Source organism: Aquarana catesbeiana, linkage group LG03 (genome assembly GCF_042186555.1).
Source record: "Aquarana catesbeiana isolate 2022-GZ linkage group LG03, ASM4218655v1, whole genome shotgun sequence".
NCBI classification, from domain to species: Eukaryota; Metazoa; Chordata; class Amphibia; order Anura; family Ranidae; genus Aquarana; species Aquarana catesbeiana.
Window position 1 is genome coordinate 315041492 of NC_133326.1, and position 19195 is coordinate 315060686.

The window sequence follows — 19195 nt, forward strand, 5'->3', positions numbered from 1 at the left end:
ATTGGTTATTATACATGGATAGCCGATCGCCCGCTCTACAACATGGTACCAGGATGATGCCTGCAGCTGCGGGCATCATCCCGGTATAACCCCGGAAAGCCGAGTACGCACATCTGCGTACGCTCGGCGGGAAGGGGTTAAACCCTCAGAGTTTTTTAGCTTAACACATTGAGCACAATAAAATAAAAATTTCCTAGCCTAGCACTTTCAGTTTACAACTCTCTATGGTGCTGGCTCCTACTCTTTCAGCAGAAATGCGGATAATACCAGCGCTACTTTCTCAGCACCACTTCCCTAAACTTCTGGTCTTTACAGGAAAGAGTTAACAGTGAATGGCGCAGTCTCTAAGCTCTCTGTTAGTTTGAAAGAGGGAGGGGGGAGGAGGAGGGAGGAGCAGGGGGGTGCCTTGCTATTATAGGCTATGGGACTGTATGTTTCTATTGATGCACACAGTGTACAAGTGGTAATTGCGTGTTCATGCAACGCTGTACCCAAACAAAATTGACGTCCTTCTTTTTTCCCCCAAATACAGCTTCCTTTTGGAGGTATTTGATCACCTCTGCGTTTTGTTTTTTCTCTGCGCTATAAACAACAACGACAATTTTGAAAAAAAAAAAATATTTTTTACTTTCTGCTATAAAACATATCCAATATATGCTGGGGATGCGTGCCCCAGACCCGGAAGAAGCCACAATGTACAGGTACGTTATTTTCGCGCAGCCAGGCTGCCCTGCTGCAGTAAATGTGCGGTGGGGCGGTCCAGAAGAGGTTATATCAGCTGCCTAAATTGCTTAAAAAACTGAGGGTTTAATACAACTTTAATGATTTTTAAACTGTGTTGAGTTAAAGGAAACCTGTATTGGGAAAAATGTGCAGACTGCTATTGCTAATCACATTTGGAAAACACTAGTTGTCTGGCTGCCTCTGGCTTCAGTACTACCGGATGCATAGACCAGAAAAAATATGAGGTTCAGGGAAATCAAAACATGCAGTTTGCATACTTGGGGGTCATTGTCTCTGAATGTATTAAACCCATTCAATTAGCAATAACAGCAAGTGTACTAGGATTGGCATTCTATGTATGTCTCTTAGTACAGGTTCTCTTTAATATTACAGACTTTCATTTTGTTGCATTCAATTGTATAGAAAGAACTGGATTTAAACTGAGACCAGCAGCTGGTTTGCTTTCTGCTAGAGATTTCCTGGCTTGTCTAGCTTTCCGTGTATTTCCGACAACACAGTACCTGAGACATCCCTCCACTGTCATGCACTCTCCAGAGCCGTAAGTACACGGACACAACTTCCAGTATTTACTATACTATGTTTAGAAGCATCTTTAAAGAGTAACTCCACTTTTGTTGAAACAAAAAACAAAAAAAAATCCCTTCTGGGTAATCACTATGGTGCACTTTCTGTGTTCTAATGATAACAAAATTGCAGTGTCTGTATTCCTTTAGAAGCGATTAACCTCTGGGGAGTATCGCGGAAAAAATTACATTTTCGTTGCAGAGGATGCCTAAAACTCTTGTATCTTAAAGTGGAGTCAGTCATCCAAGCAGGAAATTACACTTCTGGGGACATTCTGTACACTAACTGTCTACTGAATGCCCCCAGGTTGCCATATTGCTTTGCATTTTGCAGAAAATGACAGTACTGCGGTTTGAAAAGGAAATAACTTCTAATAACATTAAATTACAATATGGCTTGTGTAGCAAATTTATATGCTATAATATGACTTGGTAAAAAAAAGTATTTAATGAAAGTGGAGTTTAACCACTTGGCGACCAGCCGCCGTCGTTATACGGCGGCAGGTCGGCTCTCCTGCGCAAATTTCCGTAGCTGGATAGGGATACGGACAGGGAGTGTGCCCGCAGGTCGGGCGGACTCGATGTCTGCCGGCGACCCACGATCGCCTAGTACAGAGGCAAAATGGGGATCTGCCTTTGTAAACAAGGCAGATCCCCATTCTGACAGGAGATATGACAGAGACATACTGTTCCCAGTGATCGGGAACAGTGATCTCTGTCATGTCCCTGGCAGCCCATCTCCCCTACAGTTAAAACACACCTAGGGAAGACAGTTAACCCCTTGATCGCACCCTAGTGTTAACCCCTTCCCTGTTTCAGGAACCATAAATCAGAATGAGACAGAAGTATAGTTGAGCCCAGCCCTGACACCCTGACAGTAAATTTTGTTTGGGTACAACGTCACACAACCGCGCAATTGTCAGTTAAAACGACCCAGTGCCATATTGCAAAAAATGGAATGGTCATTAAGGGGTCAAATCCTTCCAGGGCTGAAGTGGTTAAGCACGTATTACAAAACAAAGTGCAGCGCATGAAAATAATGAAATCTTAAAACAGTCCAATAAAAGTCCAAACAGAAAAATGAAGAGGACTAAGGGCCCCAGCAAGCACCAAGAGACTTCCATGTGGCAGGAACAAATCAGGAAACAATGGTGACAGACCTCCAGAACACTCACTTCGCTCACCTCTAATAATGGACCACTGAGCTAACAGATGGTCAAATGCACAGATCCCAAAAGAGGGTATATCATCCAGACAGAGCCAGGAACTCCACTCAGTTTACCCAGGACATGAATAAGGTGAGACAAGAAAAGATCTAAGTGCTTACTGTTTGGCTAATTAAAACGGCTTTATTAGTCTAAAAAAGTTACTCACAAACACTAGTCATAAGAAACGCATTTCCACATACAATCCGGCGGTGTGTGGGATGCAGGTCGACAGCTGATGACATCAGCGCATGGCTCCTCCCCCATACGCATTACATTCAAAGAACTTCCTCACCGAGGCAGAGCCTAACATACGTCACCCGTCCCCTAATAAAAATGTCAGCCATCGTGGAAAGCATGACGCTCCCAGGAGCCACGATTAGACCACTCCCATGACATTACAGAGAGAAGCCCTGTCACACAGTACACCTGCGGACAGAGCAAAGCAGTCTCTCATTGCTTAGACATCCGGATACAAAATATAGCCAATAGGTCTCCACACCTCAGTTTCCGCATACATAGCATATAATATAACATACAGAAATTACCACATAACAGCGATAAAAAATCAGAAATAATTAAAAAGTTACAGATCAGAAATAAAACAAATTAAATCAAAATCTATATTTAAACCTTCAGGAGATAATACTTTAGCCTCAAAAATCCAGAAAGATTCGCTCTGGCTGAGGCGACGAATGTAATTACCCCTCCCCCGCCAATGTCTGTCAACTCTCAATGCCCCAGAACTTAAGGTCCCTGTGATCCCTATCGTGACACACTCTAAAGTGCTTTGAAACACCATGGGATCTGAGCTCCTTTTTTATGTTATTCACGTGTTCCCCAATGCGCACACTCAGGGTCCTGGAAGTTCTACCAATATACTGGAGTCCACATTTGCACTCCAGCACTCTAGAGGTCAATTTATCCGGGTGAGGCGCAATTGCACCTTGGACTCTGATTACCAGGCCCAATCACAACACTTGGCGGAGAGGTTCTTTCAAAAGGGTTATCAAAAGGAGCAAGTCATTCTTGATCGGGATGAGATAGGAAATCTTGATAGACAAACATTGGTTGCTGATTTCAGTTTGGGGAGGAATAGAAATTCTAATCTACAGGAGTATAAATTTGTTCTTGATTATAACATACAATATAGACAGTTTGAGCGGATTGTTCTGAAACACTGGGAAGTCCTCAGGAAGGATAAGGTGCTAGGTGCAGTTCTCCCTAATCGTCTACGTTTCATCCATAGACAGGCACCGACGTTGAGAGATGCCATTGCACCTGGAGTGATTGACCCTCCAATCATCAGAGAAAATAGAATTTTTTCCTTTTTGTCGGGTTTCTATGCCTGTGGTAGGTGCCCAGCGTGCAAACAATGCAAATGTAACATCCAAAAACGAAAAGATTTTGTCTCTACCTCTACCAATCGGAGGTATCAGTTAAGAAATTTGATAACATGTGTAGCACTAACTCTCGGTGGAGCTGCTGGTTTAAAGCGGGCTGTTACCTTCACTCTCGACACCTCTGTTTCACCGGCACCGGGTCTAGGGTCCCGTTGAGTTTACCTCTGGACAATATAAGCACCAAACACTTGAGTATATTTTCCAATGGTTTAATGAACAAGTAATAAAGGAAGTAGCAGGAAAGAGGAAGAAGGAAAGTTGCAGGGAAGCTCAAATACCCTTCCTTAGTATTCTTTAGAACATTCTTTGGAATTGAACACTTGTAGTTGAATGCACTCCCCTTGTGGGATTCAATCTTTGCCCGCCTGGATAGGCCTCTCTCACTTGCCTAGCAGCCAGTACGCAGCACGAACAAAAGTCTCTGCCACAGACTTGTTTGGAATAAAACCCGTACGATCCTCTGCCACAGGATGTATTGGTTTGAATGTCAGACACAGTACTTGAACCTTTAAGCCAACCCGGCAGTACTATGCAGTAAGATTACTTCAGGATACGTCCTCCAACCGAGTCACCAGGCCCCTCTCCAGACCAGCACTACGCATGATCCTTCCATGATGGGTCCTCCCCTGGGATCTTCTCGGTTGTCCAGCTTATTCATTCAGGATAGACAGCTCAGGACCATTCCTCTGCTGCTGTGGTAGGCCCCAGACATGCTTCTGGGCCCACCCACAAGCCGCAGCGACGTGGGCCTCCGGAACGGAGGCCCACGAGGTGGTACTCTTAACACATACCTGTCGGCCAGGAGGGCCAGCAGGTGGCTGAAATCGAACCCCGGAACATGGCGTCTGTCCCATAAATACCCTCTCCCAGAATGCAACTCAGAGGACCACCTCCACTGAGTTGTCTCCGGGACAGAGGAGCACTCATACGCTTCAACACATTGCCTTTCCAACACCAGCCCATGGTGACAACGACACCCACCGGCACAGTGTGGAACTACACGCAACTCAGCCAAGCTAGAACAGAGGCAAATCTAACTTCACCTAACAAGTAACCCACAAGATTTACCTATCAGCGGTAGATTAAAAATCTACCAGCGCTACACATGCAACACACAGGGGGTGGTATACATGCTGGAGTGCAAATGTGGACTCCAGTATATTGGTAGAACTTCCAGGTCCCTGAGTGTGCGCATTGGGGAACACGTGAATAACATAAAAAAGGGGCTCCGATCCCACAGTGTTTCAAAACACTTTAAAGTGTGTCATGATAGGGATCCCAGGGACCTTAAGTTTTGGGGCATTGAGAAGGTTGACAGACATTGGCATGGGGGTAATTATATTTGTCGCCTCAGCCAGAGAGAATCTTTCTGGATTTTTGAGGCTAAGGTATTATCTCCTGAAGGGTTAAATATAGATTTTGATTTAAATTGTTTTATTTCTGATGGGTAACTTTTTAATTATTTCTGATTTTTTATCGCTGTTTTGTGGTAATTTCTGTATGTTATATTATATGCTATGTATGCAGTAACTGAGGTGTAGAAATTTAGGGAAACAGCGGGTGTTCAGTGCTTTTTATAATTAGTATTTTTATTTTTGTTTAGTGAGTATTTTCACATTTAGCTACTAGGGGTCATCTCTCAGACCTATTGGCTATATTTTGTATCCGGATGTCTAAGCAATAAGAGACTACTTTGCTCTGTCCGCAGGTGTGCTGTGTGACAGGGCTTCTCTCTGTAATGTCATGGGAGTGGTCTAATCACGACTCCAGGGAGCGTTGTGGTTTCCACGACGACTGACATGCTTATTAGGGGACAAGGGACGTACGCTAGGCTCCGCCACGCTGACAAAGTTCTTTGAACGTAACGCGTACGGGGGAGGATCCGCATGCTGACGTCACTCGCATCTCACACACCGCCGGTGTTCTGACTAGAACTGTCCTCCTATCGTATAGTGTCCGCCCCGTACTGCACAGGCACAGCGCTTGCGCAGTACGGAGCAGAAGGAGATGCCGAAAGTGTCCGAAGTTGATCAGCTGACCATCAGCTGTACACGGCGCTTGGGCGATGGCTTTGTAAGAGGGCCCCTCGCGGGCTCGCTTCGCTCGCCATGCTTCGGGCACGGCCTCGCTGCGCTCGGCAATTATTTATTCTAACTCTATGTCCACTTGGATAGTAGGGAATGAACCTGGACATAGGGTGAGAATAAAAGCGCAGGCGCCGTGTACAGCTGATGATCAGCTGTTAAACTTCGGAGACTTTCGGCGTCTCATTTGTCCTCCATACTGCGCCTGCGCAGTACAGGGCGGACACGATATGATAGGGGACTGTATTCGACAAGACACCGGATTTTATGCGTTTCTTATGAGGGTGTTTGTGAGTAACTTTTTTTAAACTAATAAAGCTGTTTTGATTAGCCAAACAGTGAGCACTTAGATCTTTTCTTGTCTCACCTTATTCATGTCCTGGGTAAATCGAGTTCCTGGCTCTTGTCTGGATGATATACCCTCTTTTGGGATCTGTGCATTTGACTATCTGTTAGCTCAGTGGTCCATTATTAGAGGTGAGCAAAGCGAGTGCACTGGAGGTCTGTCACCATTGTTTCCTGATTTGTGCCTGCCACGTGGAAGTCTCTTGATGCTTGCTGCAACCCTTAGTCCTCTTTATTTTTCTGTTTCATCTTATTGGACTGTTTTAATATGTTATTATTTTCATGCGCTGCACTTTGTTTTGTGATATGTTATTGGGAGTATGTGATGATCTTTTGTGCTAACTGCATTAGTTGATTATTATTTATTTTTTGCGCTGATTGATTTACCTATTTTTATTGGTTAAGCACATATAGCTATTGTTATTCTTTTTATCATAAAGTGTGGTTGAAGGTGTTATTTCTGGTACCATGCTGTTTGCTCAATATGCAATTCTCATTTTGAATTATTCAGTGCAGTGGCATGCCTTACAATTACATAGTTGACACCTGGGGTGGACTATTTTTCAACATCCTCCCCCATGCTCCTCTATATAGCTACAGTAATTCATGTGAAATAATTTTCACTTTTAATCATGAAATAAAATAAATACTTACAATAAAGATTTTCTTTATCTGTTTTATATATAAATATATGTTTATATATATATATATATATATGTTAGCAAAAAATATTTATATATATTTGAAGGTTTAATAGTGGTGACACATGGGGGAAAAAAAATGGTGCGTTAAATAAAATGAAATTCATCCTATAGCTGGACACATTGTACACTGCGGCAGAACATAATAATAATATCAGCTTGCTTTGATAGTGACAAGTCTAAAGGGCACTCAATTCTAGTAATATGATACTCTAAGAAACAGTGAATTCACAATACATTGGCAAAAATGGCTATTCTGACAATACGGCCTCAAATAGGCATATATATACAATACACAGACAAAAAAAGTCTACTGTTAGAATAAGCAGGAAGTAAATAGGCAATCATTACAATACTAAATACAAATAAAGCAATAAGCGCCAAAAATAATACCTAAATAACCTAAAAACTAATGCAGCTAGCACAAAAAGATCATCACATAATCAAAGTAAAATGCATAAGGTAAGGTGCAGCACAAGAACAGGTCAATTAAAGTGCAATGATAAATGCAATATTAAAAAAGCAATCACAAAAAATTCCAACAAAAGAGGGGAAGAGGACTAAAAGTCCCAGCAAGCACGTAACAATCACACAATTCAAGGAAGATATTGGTGACAGACCCTCCACCTTCAGAGCAATCACTTTGCTCACCTTAAGGACTGAACCACTGAAGATGGTCAAATAGGCAGGTCCCTTCATAGGGTAAATGATCCAGGCAAAGACAGGAACTCCAGTAGATTCCACGGAATATACAAAAGGTGAAACAAAAACAACTTTAAGTGCTCATTGTGGGTCAGTTACAAAGCGGCTTTATTTTACAAATGGTTATTCACAAACCGCTGTTTAAAAAATGGCATTTCCAGCACAGATGGCTAAGTGGTGTGTAAGATGCAGGTCGGCAGCGGATGATGTCTGTGCGCAGCTCCTCCCCTGTACGCGTTACATTCAAAGGACTTCGTCAGCAGTGCGGAGCCTAACAAACATCCTCTGTCCTCTTTGAAAACCATATCATATGGAATCCATGATGTGAAAGGGGGGCGTGGCTAAGCCTCCCCCCTCACATGGTACACAAATCCCATCAATCAGCGTTCCTGTTGAAGGGAACAGAGAAAAGGGTATCACATGACCAAACCACTTCCAGGTGAGGAAGTGAACACTAGGTCAGCAATATAAAGTATATATAAAAAAATGCATAAGATATAAAAAGCAAAAAATGATATGGAAAAAAATACAAAATTAATAAAAATAATAAAAATAAAAATAAAATAAAAATAAAAATATATTTTTTAAATAAAAATAAAATAAAAATATAAACAAAACTACCTATCAGAGATAAAACAATTTAAATAAAAATCTATATTTAACCCTTCAGGAGAGAGGACCTTAGCCTCACAAATCCAGAAGGACTCCCTCTGGCTAAGGCAGCGGATATAGTTACCCCCCCGCCAATGTCTGTCAACCTTTTCGATGCCCCAAAACTTTAAGTCCCTGGGGTCCCTATTGTGACATACCCTGAAATGCTTGGAGACACTATGGGATCTGAGTCCCTTTCTGATGTTATTCACGTGTTCCCCCACATGCACACTCAGGGGTCTAGAGGTCTTGCCAATATACTAGAGTCCACATTTGCACTCCAGCATATATACCACCCCTTGTGTGCTACATGTTATCAGGTTTTTTTATCCAAGGAAGAAACAAATTCTTTACTTTTTTTGTTGTTGCATTTACATTGTTTACATGCTGGGCATCTGCCACAACCTTAAAAAACGGACAGAAAAGAGAAAATCCTATTCTCTCTAATGATAGGGGGGTCTATGACTCCAGGTGTAATAGCATCTCTCAGAGTTGGTGCCCGTCTATAAATAAAATGGGGTCGGCTAGGGTGAACTGTGCCAAGCACCCTATCTTTCCTGAGGACATCCCAGTGTTTGAAGATGTTCCCTTCAAACTGTCTGTATTGTACATTATAATCAAGGACAATTTTATACTCCTGCGTGTTAACACTCTTTTTATTCCCCGTATTAGAATTACGTTTAGAGTCACGATTCCCTATCTCAACACAGTTTATAAGGACTTGTTCCTTTTGAAAACCCTTTTGAAAAAACCTCTCCACCAAGACTTGAGATTGAGCCTGATAATCGGAAACCAAGGTGCAATTGTGCCTGACACGGCTAAATTGGCCCCTGAGAATATTACACAGCCAAGTTCTGTGATGGCAGCTATCCATTCCTATCCGTTGGCTTGAAATAATTACGTGTTTTAAAATGATCCCCCTCCTTGAAAATGTCAAGATCCAAAAACACAAGATGTTCTGTATCAATGCTCCAAGTCAGAGAAGTTATTTTTGATGTTGTTGTTCAACCTAAGCAGGAAAGCTTCAAGGCTGTCTGTATCTCCGTCCCAGACCATAATCAAGTCATCAATATAGCATTTGTAGCAAACAAGTTGCCCAGGGCAGTCATGGAAAATTAACTCCTCCTCCCATAGTGCCATGAATAAGTTTGCCACACTAGGGGCAAACTTAAGTCCCATAGCTATGCCCATGATCTGAAGGAAAAACTACCTGTCATACCAGAAATAGTAGTAAGTCAGAATTCCAGGCACTGTAGCAAAAACTTTTTGTGTGAGCTACTGAGATTAGATTTATTAAGAGCCCATTTAACAGAGGCAATGACCTCCCTATGGGCAATAATAGTTTATAGGGAGCCAACATCGACCGTGACTAATACACTACTACTGGTACACAGAAGGGTTTCCATTATCTGTATGATGTGCTTGATATCCCTAAGAAAGGCTGGGGTATCACATACTAAAGGTTTCAAAAAGAAGTCTATATACTGTCCAAGGCGGGAGGACACCAAGTCAATGCCATTCACAATGGGTCTCCCAGGTGGTGATTGGGCATCCTTATGAATTTTTGGTAGGCAATACATAATCGGTGTCCTACAAGTACTTGGATCCAGAAAATTAGCCTCCTTCTTAGTGAGAAGCTTATGTTTCAGACACTTTTGTACCAATACTGATAATTCCCCGTTAAACTGAAAAATAGGGTCGCTCCTCAATATTTGTTATATGCTCAGAGAGCATTTTCTTAAGTGGCCACTAGGGGTCATTGTGCTGACCTAGTGTTCACTTTCTTACCTGGAAGTGGTGTGGTAATGTGATATTCTTTTGCTGACCTAGTGTTCACTTCTTTACCTGGAAGTGGTTTGGTCATGTGATATCCTTTTGCTGACCTAGTGTTCATTTCCTCACCTGGAAGTGGTTTGGTCATGTGATATCCTTTTGCTGACCTAGTGTTCACTTCCTCACCTGGAAGTGGTTTGGTGTGTGATATCCTTTTGCTGACCTAGTGTTCACTTTCTTACCTGGAAGTGGTTTGGTCATGTGATATCCTTTTGCTGACCTAGTATTCATGTCCTCACCTGGAAGTGGTTTGGTCATGTGATATCCTTTTCTCTGTCCCCATTAGAAAGAATGCTGATTGATGGGATTTGTGTACCATGTGAGGGGGAGGCTTAGCCGCGCCCCCCTTTCGCAACATGGGTTCTATGATGAAGGATATGGTTTTAAGGAGGACAGGGGACGTTTGTTAGGCTCCGCCCCGCTAACAAAGTTCTATGAACATAACGCGTATGGGGGAGGAGCTACGTGCTGACATCACCCGCTGCCGACCTGTATCTTACACACCACTTAGCCATCTGTGATGGAAATGCCGTTTTTAAGCAGCGGTTTGTGAGTAACCATTTTTAAAGTAAAGCTGCTTTCTAACTGATCCTCAATGAGCACTTAGAATTGTTTTTGCTTCACCTTTTGTATATTCCGGGGAATCTATTGGGGTTCCTGTCTTTGCCTGGATCATTTACCCTATGAAGGGACCTGCCTATTTGACCATCTTCAGTGGTCCAGTCCTTAAGGTGAGCAAAGTGATTGCTCTGAACGTAGAGGGTCTGTCACCAATATCTTTCTTGAATTGTGCGATTGTCACGTGGAATCCTCTTGGTGCTTGCTGGGACTTCTGACCTCTTTCCCTCTCTCGTTGGACATTTTGTGATTACTTTTTTAATACTGCATTTATCATTGCATTTTAATTTACCTGTTCTTGCGCTGCACCTTACCATATGCAATCATTACAATATGCGAACAGAAAACAGCCAATTGGGACAATTATGGATGAGTGAATCTGCCCGGGTTTGGTAAACAGTGCAATGCAATGTAAAAACACATTGCAACCCCCCCCCCCCTCATTCCCACAATGAATACCAGTGGGTGTGCGTGATACACAGCATAGTGCACTGCAGCTGGTATGAACAAGGCTGACCTGGGGAGATGGGTACTGCCATTGTGACTATATACCAATACAAACAAAAAAATGTTCTAAAAAAATACATTACAGCAGAAGCAAGTTTTTTCATGTGCCTTTAATGTCAACATTGAAAATACACAAACATGCTTGGGGAGTGTCTAAAAGGAATGATCTGATTGGATGCAGCCACTTTTTGGCTGGCAATTTTTGACGTGACTCCTTTAATTTCCTTCAATTGGGTGGGAGGCGGCCAACAGGGCCAATTACTGAGCAGATTTTGGCTGGTTCCCAGTGGCGGCTGGTGAAGTTTTAGGATAAGGGGGCACCAGACCCCGCCCTTCCTTTTTTACCCCTTCCACTTGGTGAAAATGGATGTGGTTTCAGCGAAATAGTGTGCGTGGCTCTAAGGTAGTGTGGTTAGCATCTGAGATGAACGAGGGATGGAGGGAGAGGGAGGGACAGCAGGCCCGGATCCTACACAACAATAGAAATATGTGTATTCGAGAAAGTTTAACAATCAGCAGATAAAGATACTCCAAACGCCTGGTGTTAGCACTTCAATCATCCCAGCACCATGGTTGTTATGCTGTCAGGATGATTGAAACGCATTATTTCTATTATTACATTGTAATATAAAATTAAATCATTCAACTCACCATAATGCAGAATCAGTGGGAGCCCTGAGTGTGTCACTTGCCAAGTCGCCTGCCACCAAATGTGATCAGGTGTCCCCAGCGGAGTTCGTCCTTACATCAGGTGCCCCCAGCGGAGTCCCTCCTTACATCAGGTGCTCCAGCGGAGTCCCTCCTTACATCAGATGCCCCCAGCAGAGTCCCTCCTTACATCAGATGCCCCAGCAGAGTCCCTCCTTACATCAGGTGCCCCCAGAAGAGTCCCTCCTTACATCAGGTGCCCCCAGCGGAGTCCCTCCTTACATCAGGTGCCCCCAGTGGAGTCTGTCCTTACATCAGGTGCCCCCAGCGGAGTTCGTCCTTACATTAGGTGCCCCAGCAGAGTCCCTCCTTACATCAGGTGCCCCCAACAGAGTCCCTCCTTACATCAGGTGCCCCCAGCGAGTCCCTCCTTACATCAGGTGCCCCCAGTGGAGTCCCTCCTTACATCAGGTGTCCCCAGCAGCGTCCCTCCTTACATCAGGTGCCCCCAGCAGAGTCCCTCCTTATATCAGGTGCCTCCAGTGGAGCCCCTCCTTACATCTGTGTCCCCAGCTGAGCCCCTCCTTACATCTGTGTCCCCAGCGGAGCCCCTCCTTACATATGTGTCCCCAGCTGAGCCTCTCCACAAATCTGTGTCCCCGGCAGCACAGGCAGCCCTCCTTCAAGTCATGTCTGTCTCTCCCCAGCCAGTTCCTTACTTTCTCTGTGTGTTCAGTGGAGAGGGGAGGGGCCCTGGACGGGCCGCCACTGCTCCATGGCCAAGTTTAGTTAAAGGGTAAGTTTACCTTTACAGTAAAATCTGTAAGGTGAACTTATACAGGACCCCCTCCTCACCCCCCAGTCACGCTAACCTGGGTCATGGTGATCTCCCGTTTTGAGCCCCGGTATAGCCGCCTCACAGGTTATATCCCTGCAGCTGAATCTCCAAAACATACTTCATCAGGAGGGGATTTCTAAGCCCCGGACCACTGACACGGCTATACCAGAGCTCAGAACAAGAGATAGCCGCGCAACAGATCAGCGGGACTGGGGGGGTGGTGAGGAGGGGGTCCTGTGTAAATTCACCTTACAGATTTTTCTGTAAAGGTGAACTTACCCTTTAAGTGCTAAGTGAAAAGTTTAATTTAAGCCTTTAGAAGCTTCCAGAGGAGGCAAGATAAAATGTTACACAAAATGTTCTGTTTGGGAACTGCCTTCTGTTATCCTGTTGTCTTAGACAATGACCTACGAGGACCTTATAGTAAATGTAATTCTGGGCATTGTACACATGTACATCCACTGTGATACTGATAAATTGATCTTTTGTTTTTTAGTTTCTTTGTTGAATGAGCATGTAAAACTAAAATTTCCCTCTTGTATATCTCTAGGGACTGCTGCCACGAATTGCTGGGCCATATTCCCATGCTTGCTGATAAAGAATTTGCACAGTTCTCACAGGTAGACATTTTTACTAGTATGTTGAACTATGTTAGTATTTTAAACATTTGTGCCACAACATGAAGCTTGAGAAAAATAATTTTCAATCACTTATAGGTACCTGTAAATACAGGTTTGAATACAGGTTTGTGGAAAACATCTTATGCCGAATACACATGTGCGGACTTTTCAGCATTAAAGGTCTGACGGTCTTTCCGACGGACTTTCGATGGAGTTACGATGGACTTTCGGACGACCGGACTTGCCCACACACGAACGGACTATAGTCCGTTCGAAAGTCCGTTGGTTTGAACGTGATGACATATGAAGGGACTAGAATAAGGAAGTTCATAGCCAGTAGCCAATAGCTGCCCTTGCGTCCTTTTTTGTCTGTCAGACTAGCATACAGAGGAACGGATTTTTCAACCGGACTCGAGTCAGTCGGAAAGATTTGAAACATGTTCCAAATCTAAAGTCCGTCTGATTTTCGACAGAAAAAGTCCACTGAAGGTCCGATGAAGCCCACACACGGTCGGATTGTCCGACGGATTCGTTCCAACGGACCAGTCCAGTCGAAAAGTCCTGTCGTGTGTACACGGCATTAGACCCAAGCTTTACAATAGAAAGGCCAAGGGCAGATTTTGTTATGCCTGAACAAATAGAGTAAAATTGCTATATATCATCATCTATAATCATCAGTGCGACATCTCTTTAATTCCACTACTGTAAAATGTGAAATAAACCTCTTGTTTTTTGAAAATGCTTCAGGGTGAAGGGCATGCTATACTTTCAGAATTTTAGGCCCCATTTACAGTCGCAGCAACATATTGCAAAGCAAGCATTTTACCATTTGTTACTGCAATACACGGTGATGCATTGAGTACTCCATTTCAGTGCCATCCATTTATTTTACAGGCCACTCCAACACATCTTGATGTGTGATAGCTTTAAAAAAATGCCTGGATTCTTTCCTAAGTGGACATAATATAACTGGATACTAGCATAGCATTTATAGGTAAAGTTGATCCAGGGAATATTCGATTGCCTCTTGGGGGGTCAGGAAATAGTTTTTTCCCCTGCTGGAGCAAATTGGGTCATGCTTTGCTGGGGCTTTCTGCCTTCCTCTAGATCAACTGTAGGTATAGGATTGTGAAAATAGAATTGCATAATTTCTTTTCCCTTTTATTGGTTGAACCAGATTGACTTGAGTCTTTTTTCAACGAGACTAACTATGTAACATCTATGCAGCGCATCTATGCAACTTGCATTTGTTTATACTGCAATGCACAGATGTGAACTGTGTATTGTGATGTGCTGCATTCAATAAACAATAGTGCATGTCCATGCATTAAAGTATAATTGCTGTCTAACTAGTCTGAAAAATGTCCACTCCCTCCTCCTGCTACCTATACTGACTAACCTGTGTAAAAAAAAGTGTATACTTACCTATTTTTAGTCTGCCCTGGTCTCATCATGTGAGAGTGAGACCCAACTGACACCAGAGAAAGTGGGATCTTAGGGTCACTTAATCCCACATGCGAGATCTATTATGGAGCAGACCTGGGAGACAGGAGGGTTTCAAGGGAATCTGCCAAAGGCAGTGTGGCCTAACCTTTTGGCCTGCAGGTGGTCCATTGTTGGATATTGGATTAGTGAGAGGCTCTTTGGCAACCCTTCTGTGTACTATACAGTTTTGAGAGCACTACTGGTGGATGGAATCTGATTTAAAGCGGACATCATCACTGTGTTGGTAATAATTGGATTAAGATCAGGGCTATTTTTTCTCAGAGAATAGGTGCAGGAATTCAACCATGCCCGCCACACACACATACCTGCCAAATGGCATCAAATTTTAGCTCTTCTCTCTGCATACAACCCCTCCTTCCATTGCCCTCATCTTCTCCCCCCTCCTTAAAAGCTCCACCATCTGTCATATGTCTTACCCTTGTTGCAATATTAAGCTGAAGCACCTATCTGGCTGTAGTACCTCCCAGCATACTATACTATACTACAGTCACTTGCAAGGGAGATCATGCAGTAGGAGCATCAACAACTGGTCAACAGGGAAAAAAATGGAGACCACAGAGGGTGCTGCCTACCACGTCCCCTCTCCTGCCCATGACTGCACTGTACCCCGGGCACCTGTTCTGTATCTCCCTTGTCCCTGTCCGACACTCAGTGAGATCTGTGCAGGAGATCTGACCTGTGGGAGCTACTGGGAGATAAGCTATCACTTGTAAAGTAAACGCAGAAGCTGGACTTCAGCGTTACCAAGTGATAGTGGTGAGCAGGGAGCAGAAGACCTGAGCCAGAGGTGGTGGAACTGAGTTCCCCCTAGTTCCTGCTGAAAAAAAGCCCTGATTAAGATAACATGAAAACATACAGTTCACCTTTGTGGGTTACAAATACCTTCAATTGTAGTTTATACACTCCATTATTGTGTTTAAAGTGCCCCTCCTGCAGACACTCAGTACTGCTGTCTTTTCATATCTCCATCTGGGCAGACAGTTACTGAGCCATCTGCCAAGGTTGCAGACAAGACTTGTTCATTCATTCACAGAACTCATTCACAAAACAAAGCCATACACGGCCACGCTGTTTTTCGTTTCAATAGATCTTTATTGTAAGATTATTGTAATATTGAATATAGTACAAATGGTGGTTTATTGAGTTAATCTAATTATGTTAATGTTAGAAGAAGAAGCAAGTCAGGAGGGAGGAAAAGGGGGTGGAGGGGGAGTAGAATAAGGTAGGTAAGGTAAGGTAGTTGTGAGCTGGTACGGTGGTAAAAAATTTTTTTTGGATACAGATACAGCATGTATGGTAAAGCTTTCCTACATTCATCCCTCTGACTTTGGGAGATGTAAGCCTAAGTAATATACATCATAGGAGATATTATAATATCATTTATTCAATTAGGATGCATCAGGAGAGCTTTGTAGTTCAAAGTTGTAGAGTACAGAGTGGATGATTTTGCCATAAATGCCAGTTGCGTAGGAATTTATCTTGGGATAGAGCTTTGGCAAAGAAGTATTCATGTTAAGCGTGTTCATTCAGGATGTGTATTACGCTGTTATTGTCTCGTGGTGTTGGTGTTTTTCAGTTACGTGCAATTGACAGTCTCGCAGCAATGAAGAAGTGGGTGAGCAGAGTGGGAAATTTGTAAGGCCAGGAGTCCGTGCCAAAGCCCAGTAGAGCCAGTTGAGGATCTGTAGGTATGTCCGTTTTGAGGGTTGCGCATATTATTTGATGGGCCCAAAATGGTTGGATAATAGGGCATTGCCACCAGATATGAAAGAGTGATCCTAAAGTTCCACATTGTCTCCAACACTGAGAGGATTGGTTGGGGTAGATTTTGGCTAATTTTTGTGAGGTAAGATACCAGTGGTAGATTAGCTTTTGTGAAGATTCCCAATGGGTAATGCAACAGGAATATTTCAATAGGTAGGGTTGCACTTGTTGCCATTGTTTAGGTGTAGCGGAAAAGTTAAGAGATTGTTCCCAGGTTAAAAGTGGTTTAGATTTGTCCTGTTGAAGTGGGGTAGAAAGCAATAGGTATATGGGGGAGAGCCCTTTGTGTAGGGTTGGAGGGGATCCAAAAATGTCCAGGATGGAGTCTATAAGGTCCAAGCCACGATGTTTTTAAAATGTGACAGTGGATGCAGGGAGAGGATACCCTGCCTGCTGTCACAGGGATGGTGTGATTGACTGCTCCAAAGTAACATGTTACATGTTACACCCTAAAAACAATGCAAGTGAAAGAGGCCTTTTTAGTCGCTACGTCTCAGAGGCTATTCTAGGCTACGATGTATTGATGCTACTGTGTATTTGGCACTGACCACTATGGCCCAAGTCTTTCAGTAGAGCTTCACCCAGTACCTCAAAGAGAAGGTTGAAACAATCTCCTTCAGCAATGCATTCTGCTGTGAGAGAAATAAATGCACACCAACCTTCAAAATGTTGTTCAGACCAAAGCCTTGGATATATTGTCATTTTAAATAAAACTTTTAAAACAGTAATACACTATCCAGTTTCCTCTGTTTTCCATATGAATATTGCTGCAAGCAACCATCCAAGGATCATATAAATGCTGACCATAAACCCAGAGGTGGTTTAAAAGCGTGTTTTGACCGAGCTTAGGTGCAAGGTCACACGCTCGAAGGTGAGCGCATACACCAAAGGGGAAGCACAAGAGTGGACATGAGCACTTTACTGTTATATCATCTGTTTTATCATCTGAAATGAGTACCAGAAGAATGGAGAAGTTATGAATGGACTTTATGCTGCGATTTTATGGACACAGATTAATGCATGAATTAGTTTGGCACAAAAGCACTTTAAACAAGGTTCACTTTATTTCTATATTGATTATTGTATATTGATGCACTTTATATAGATTTATGTAAATTACAGGTTGTCACTGCAATTATCGCAGTATTGCAATTAATCGCAAAGGGTTGCAAATTTCTCTATTGCATATGCCAGTAATATTATGATTTGGTATGGTTACCGTATGATTACATTTGGATAGCGCAGCATTATATTGGTACAAAACTTTTTGGCATGAGCATATGGGACGTGATCAATGCTAGCAGCTGTCCTTTAATCATCTCTAATTATCATTTGGATTTTCACATGGTAGCTCGCAAGATTCTGTTTGTCTTTTAGATTATGTTAGTTTGTAACTGTAAATTCTGCTTCTTTGGGGACCAAAGACTTTTAGTGGGAGGTGTATGTCTGTCTGACAATACGTTTAGGTTGTGAAAGCTGCACAGGGATAGGAGGATGAGCGCACCAGAGGAGGAACCAGTGGTATGTGTGTGTGCAAGCTGCTTAAGTTGAGATACGCACTAGACATGAGGGATAGTGGGAGCGAAGTCCCTTTTTTGTGTGAGATCATCTGTGAAGGAGACCTGAGAGTGAGAAAGGCTCCAGGAGGAATCTGCCAGAGGCAATGCGACCTAACATTCATCCACCAAGAGAAAGGTTTGTCACGGAACAGACAGAACTTAGGTGGTCCATCATTGGACATCGGATTGGTGAGAGGTCCTGTGTGATGAATGCTGCCAATAAAGTTTTGCAATCACTACTGCTGAGTGGAACCTGATTTAAAGAGGACAATTATCACTCTGCTAGTAATAGTTGGTTTAAGACACTTTGCAAAAAGCCTCTGTGGATTACAGATACTTTCGATTGAAGGTTAAGCACTCCACTATTAAGGTCAAAGGGCCCCACCACAGACAGATTATGTGGTAGTTTTACCCACTGGCCAGTGGTTAGTCAGGGCAGTTAGGTTGTTTTGAGACTCCAGTAATTAACTGCACCTTTTATACCATACACCTGAGTATTAATTACTTCATTGGTATTGTTTCATTAATGTTACAGTGTTAGTCTCTGCCTGTCTAGTCTGTTTAAGGCAAGGCCTTTTACAGGTAGCAAAGAAAAGGAATTCTCTTTGTGGTCACTTAAACTTGTGGTTATACTGTATTGATATCATTGTGTTACTGCAATTATTGTTTCAACCATTGATGTGCTATTATTTATAACTAGGGCTTCTCCCAGTGTAACTTAACTCCAGATATCTCCTATTGGTGTGTTGGACGCATCATCACTAGAAACAATAGGAGAACCCAACATTTCTAGCAGCTCCTTTGGGGGTCATTGCTACAATAGCATTATATCACTAGAACGTCTTCTTTCTTGTTCATTAAGAACCATCAAAGATAGTTTTAGGTAGGGTGTTATAATTTAAAG

General features: G+C 43.0%; 1 protein-coding gene across 1 annotated transcript in view; it reads left to right on the forward strand.

Moving 5' to 3' along the window:
• LOC141134536 (tyrosine 3-monooxygenase-like) overlaps nucleotides 1–19195 on the forward strand; it is a 66276-nt gene that overhangs the window by 34384 nt on the left and 12697 nt on the right. Inside the window, exons 8-9 of the mRNA XM_073624039.1 lie at nucleotides 1147–1282; nucleotides 13393–13462. Coding sequence (XP_073480140.1) covers nucleotides 1147–1282; nucleotides 13393–13462 — 206 coding nt within the window. The remainder of the gene's footprint in view (nucleotides 1–1146; nucleotides 1283–13392; nucleotides 13463–19195) is intronic.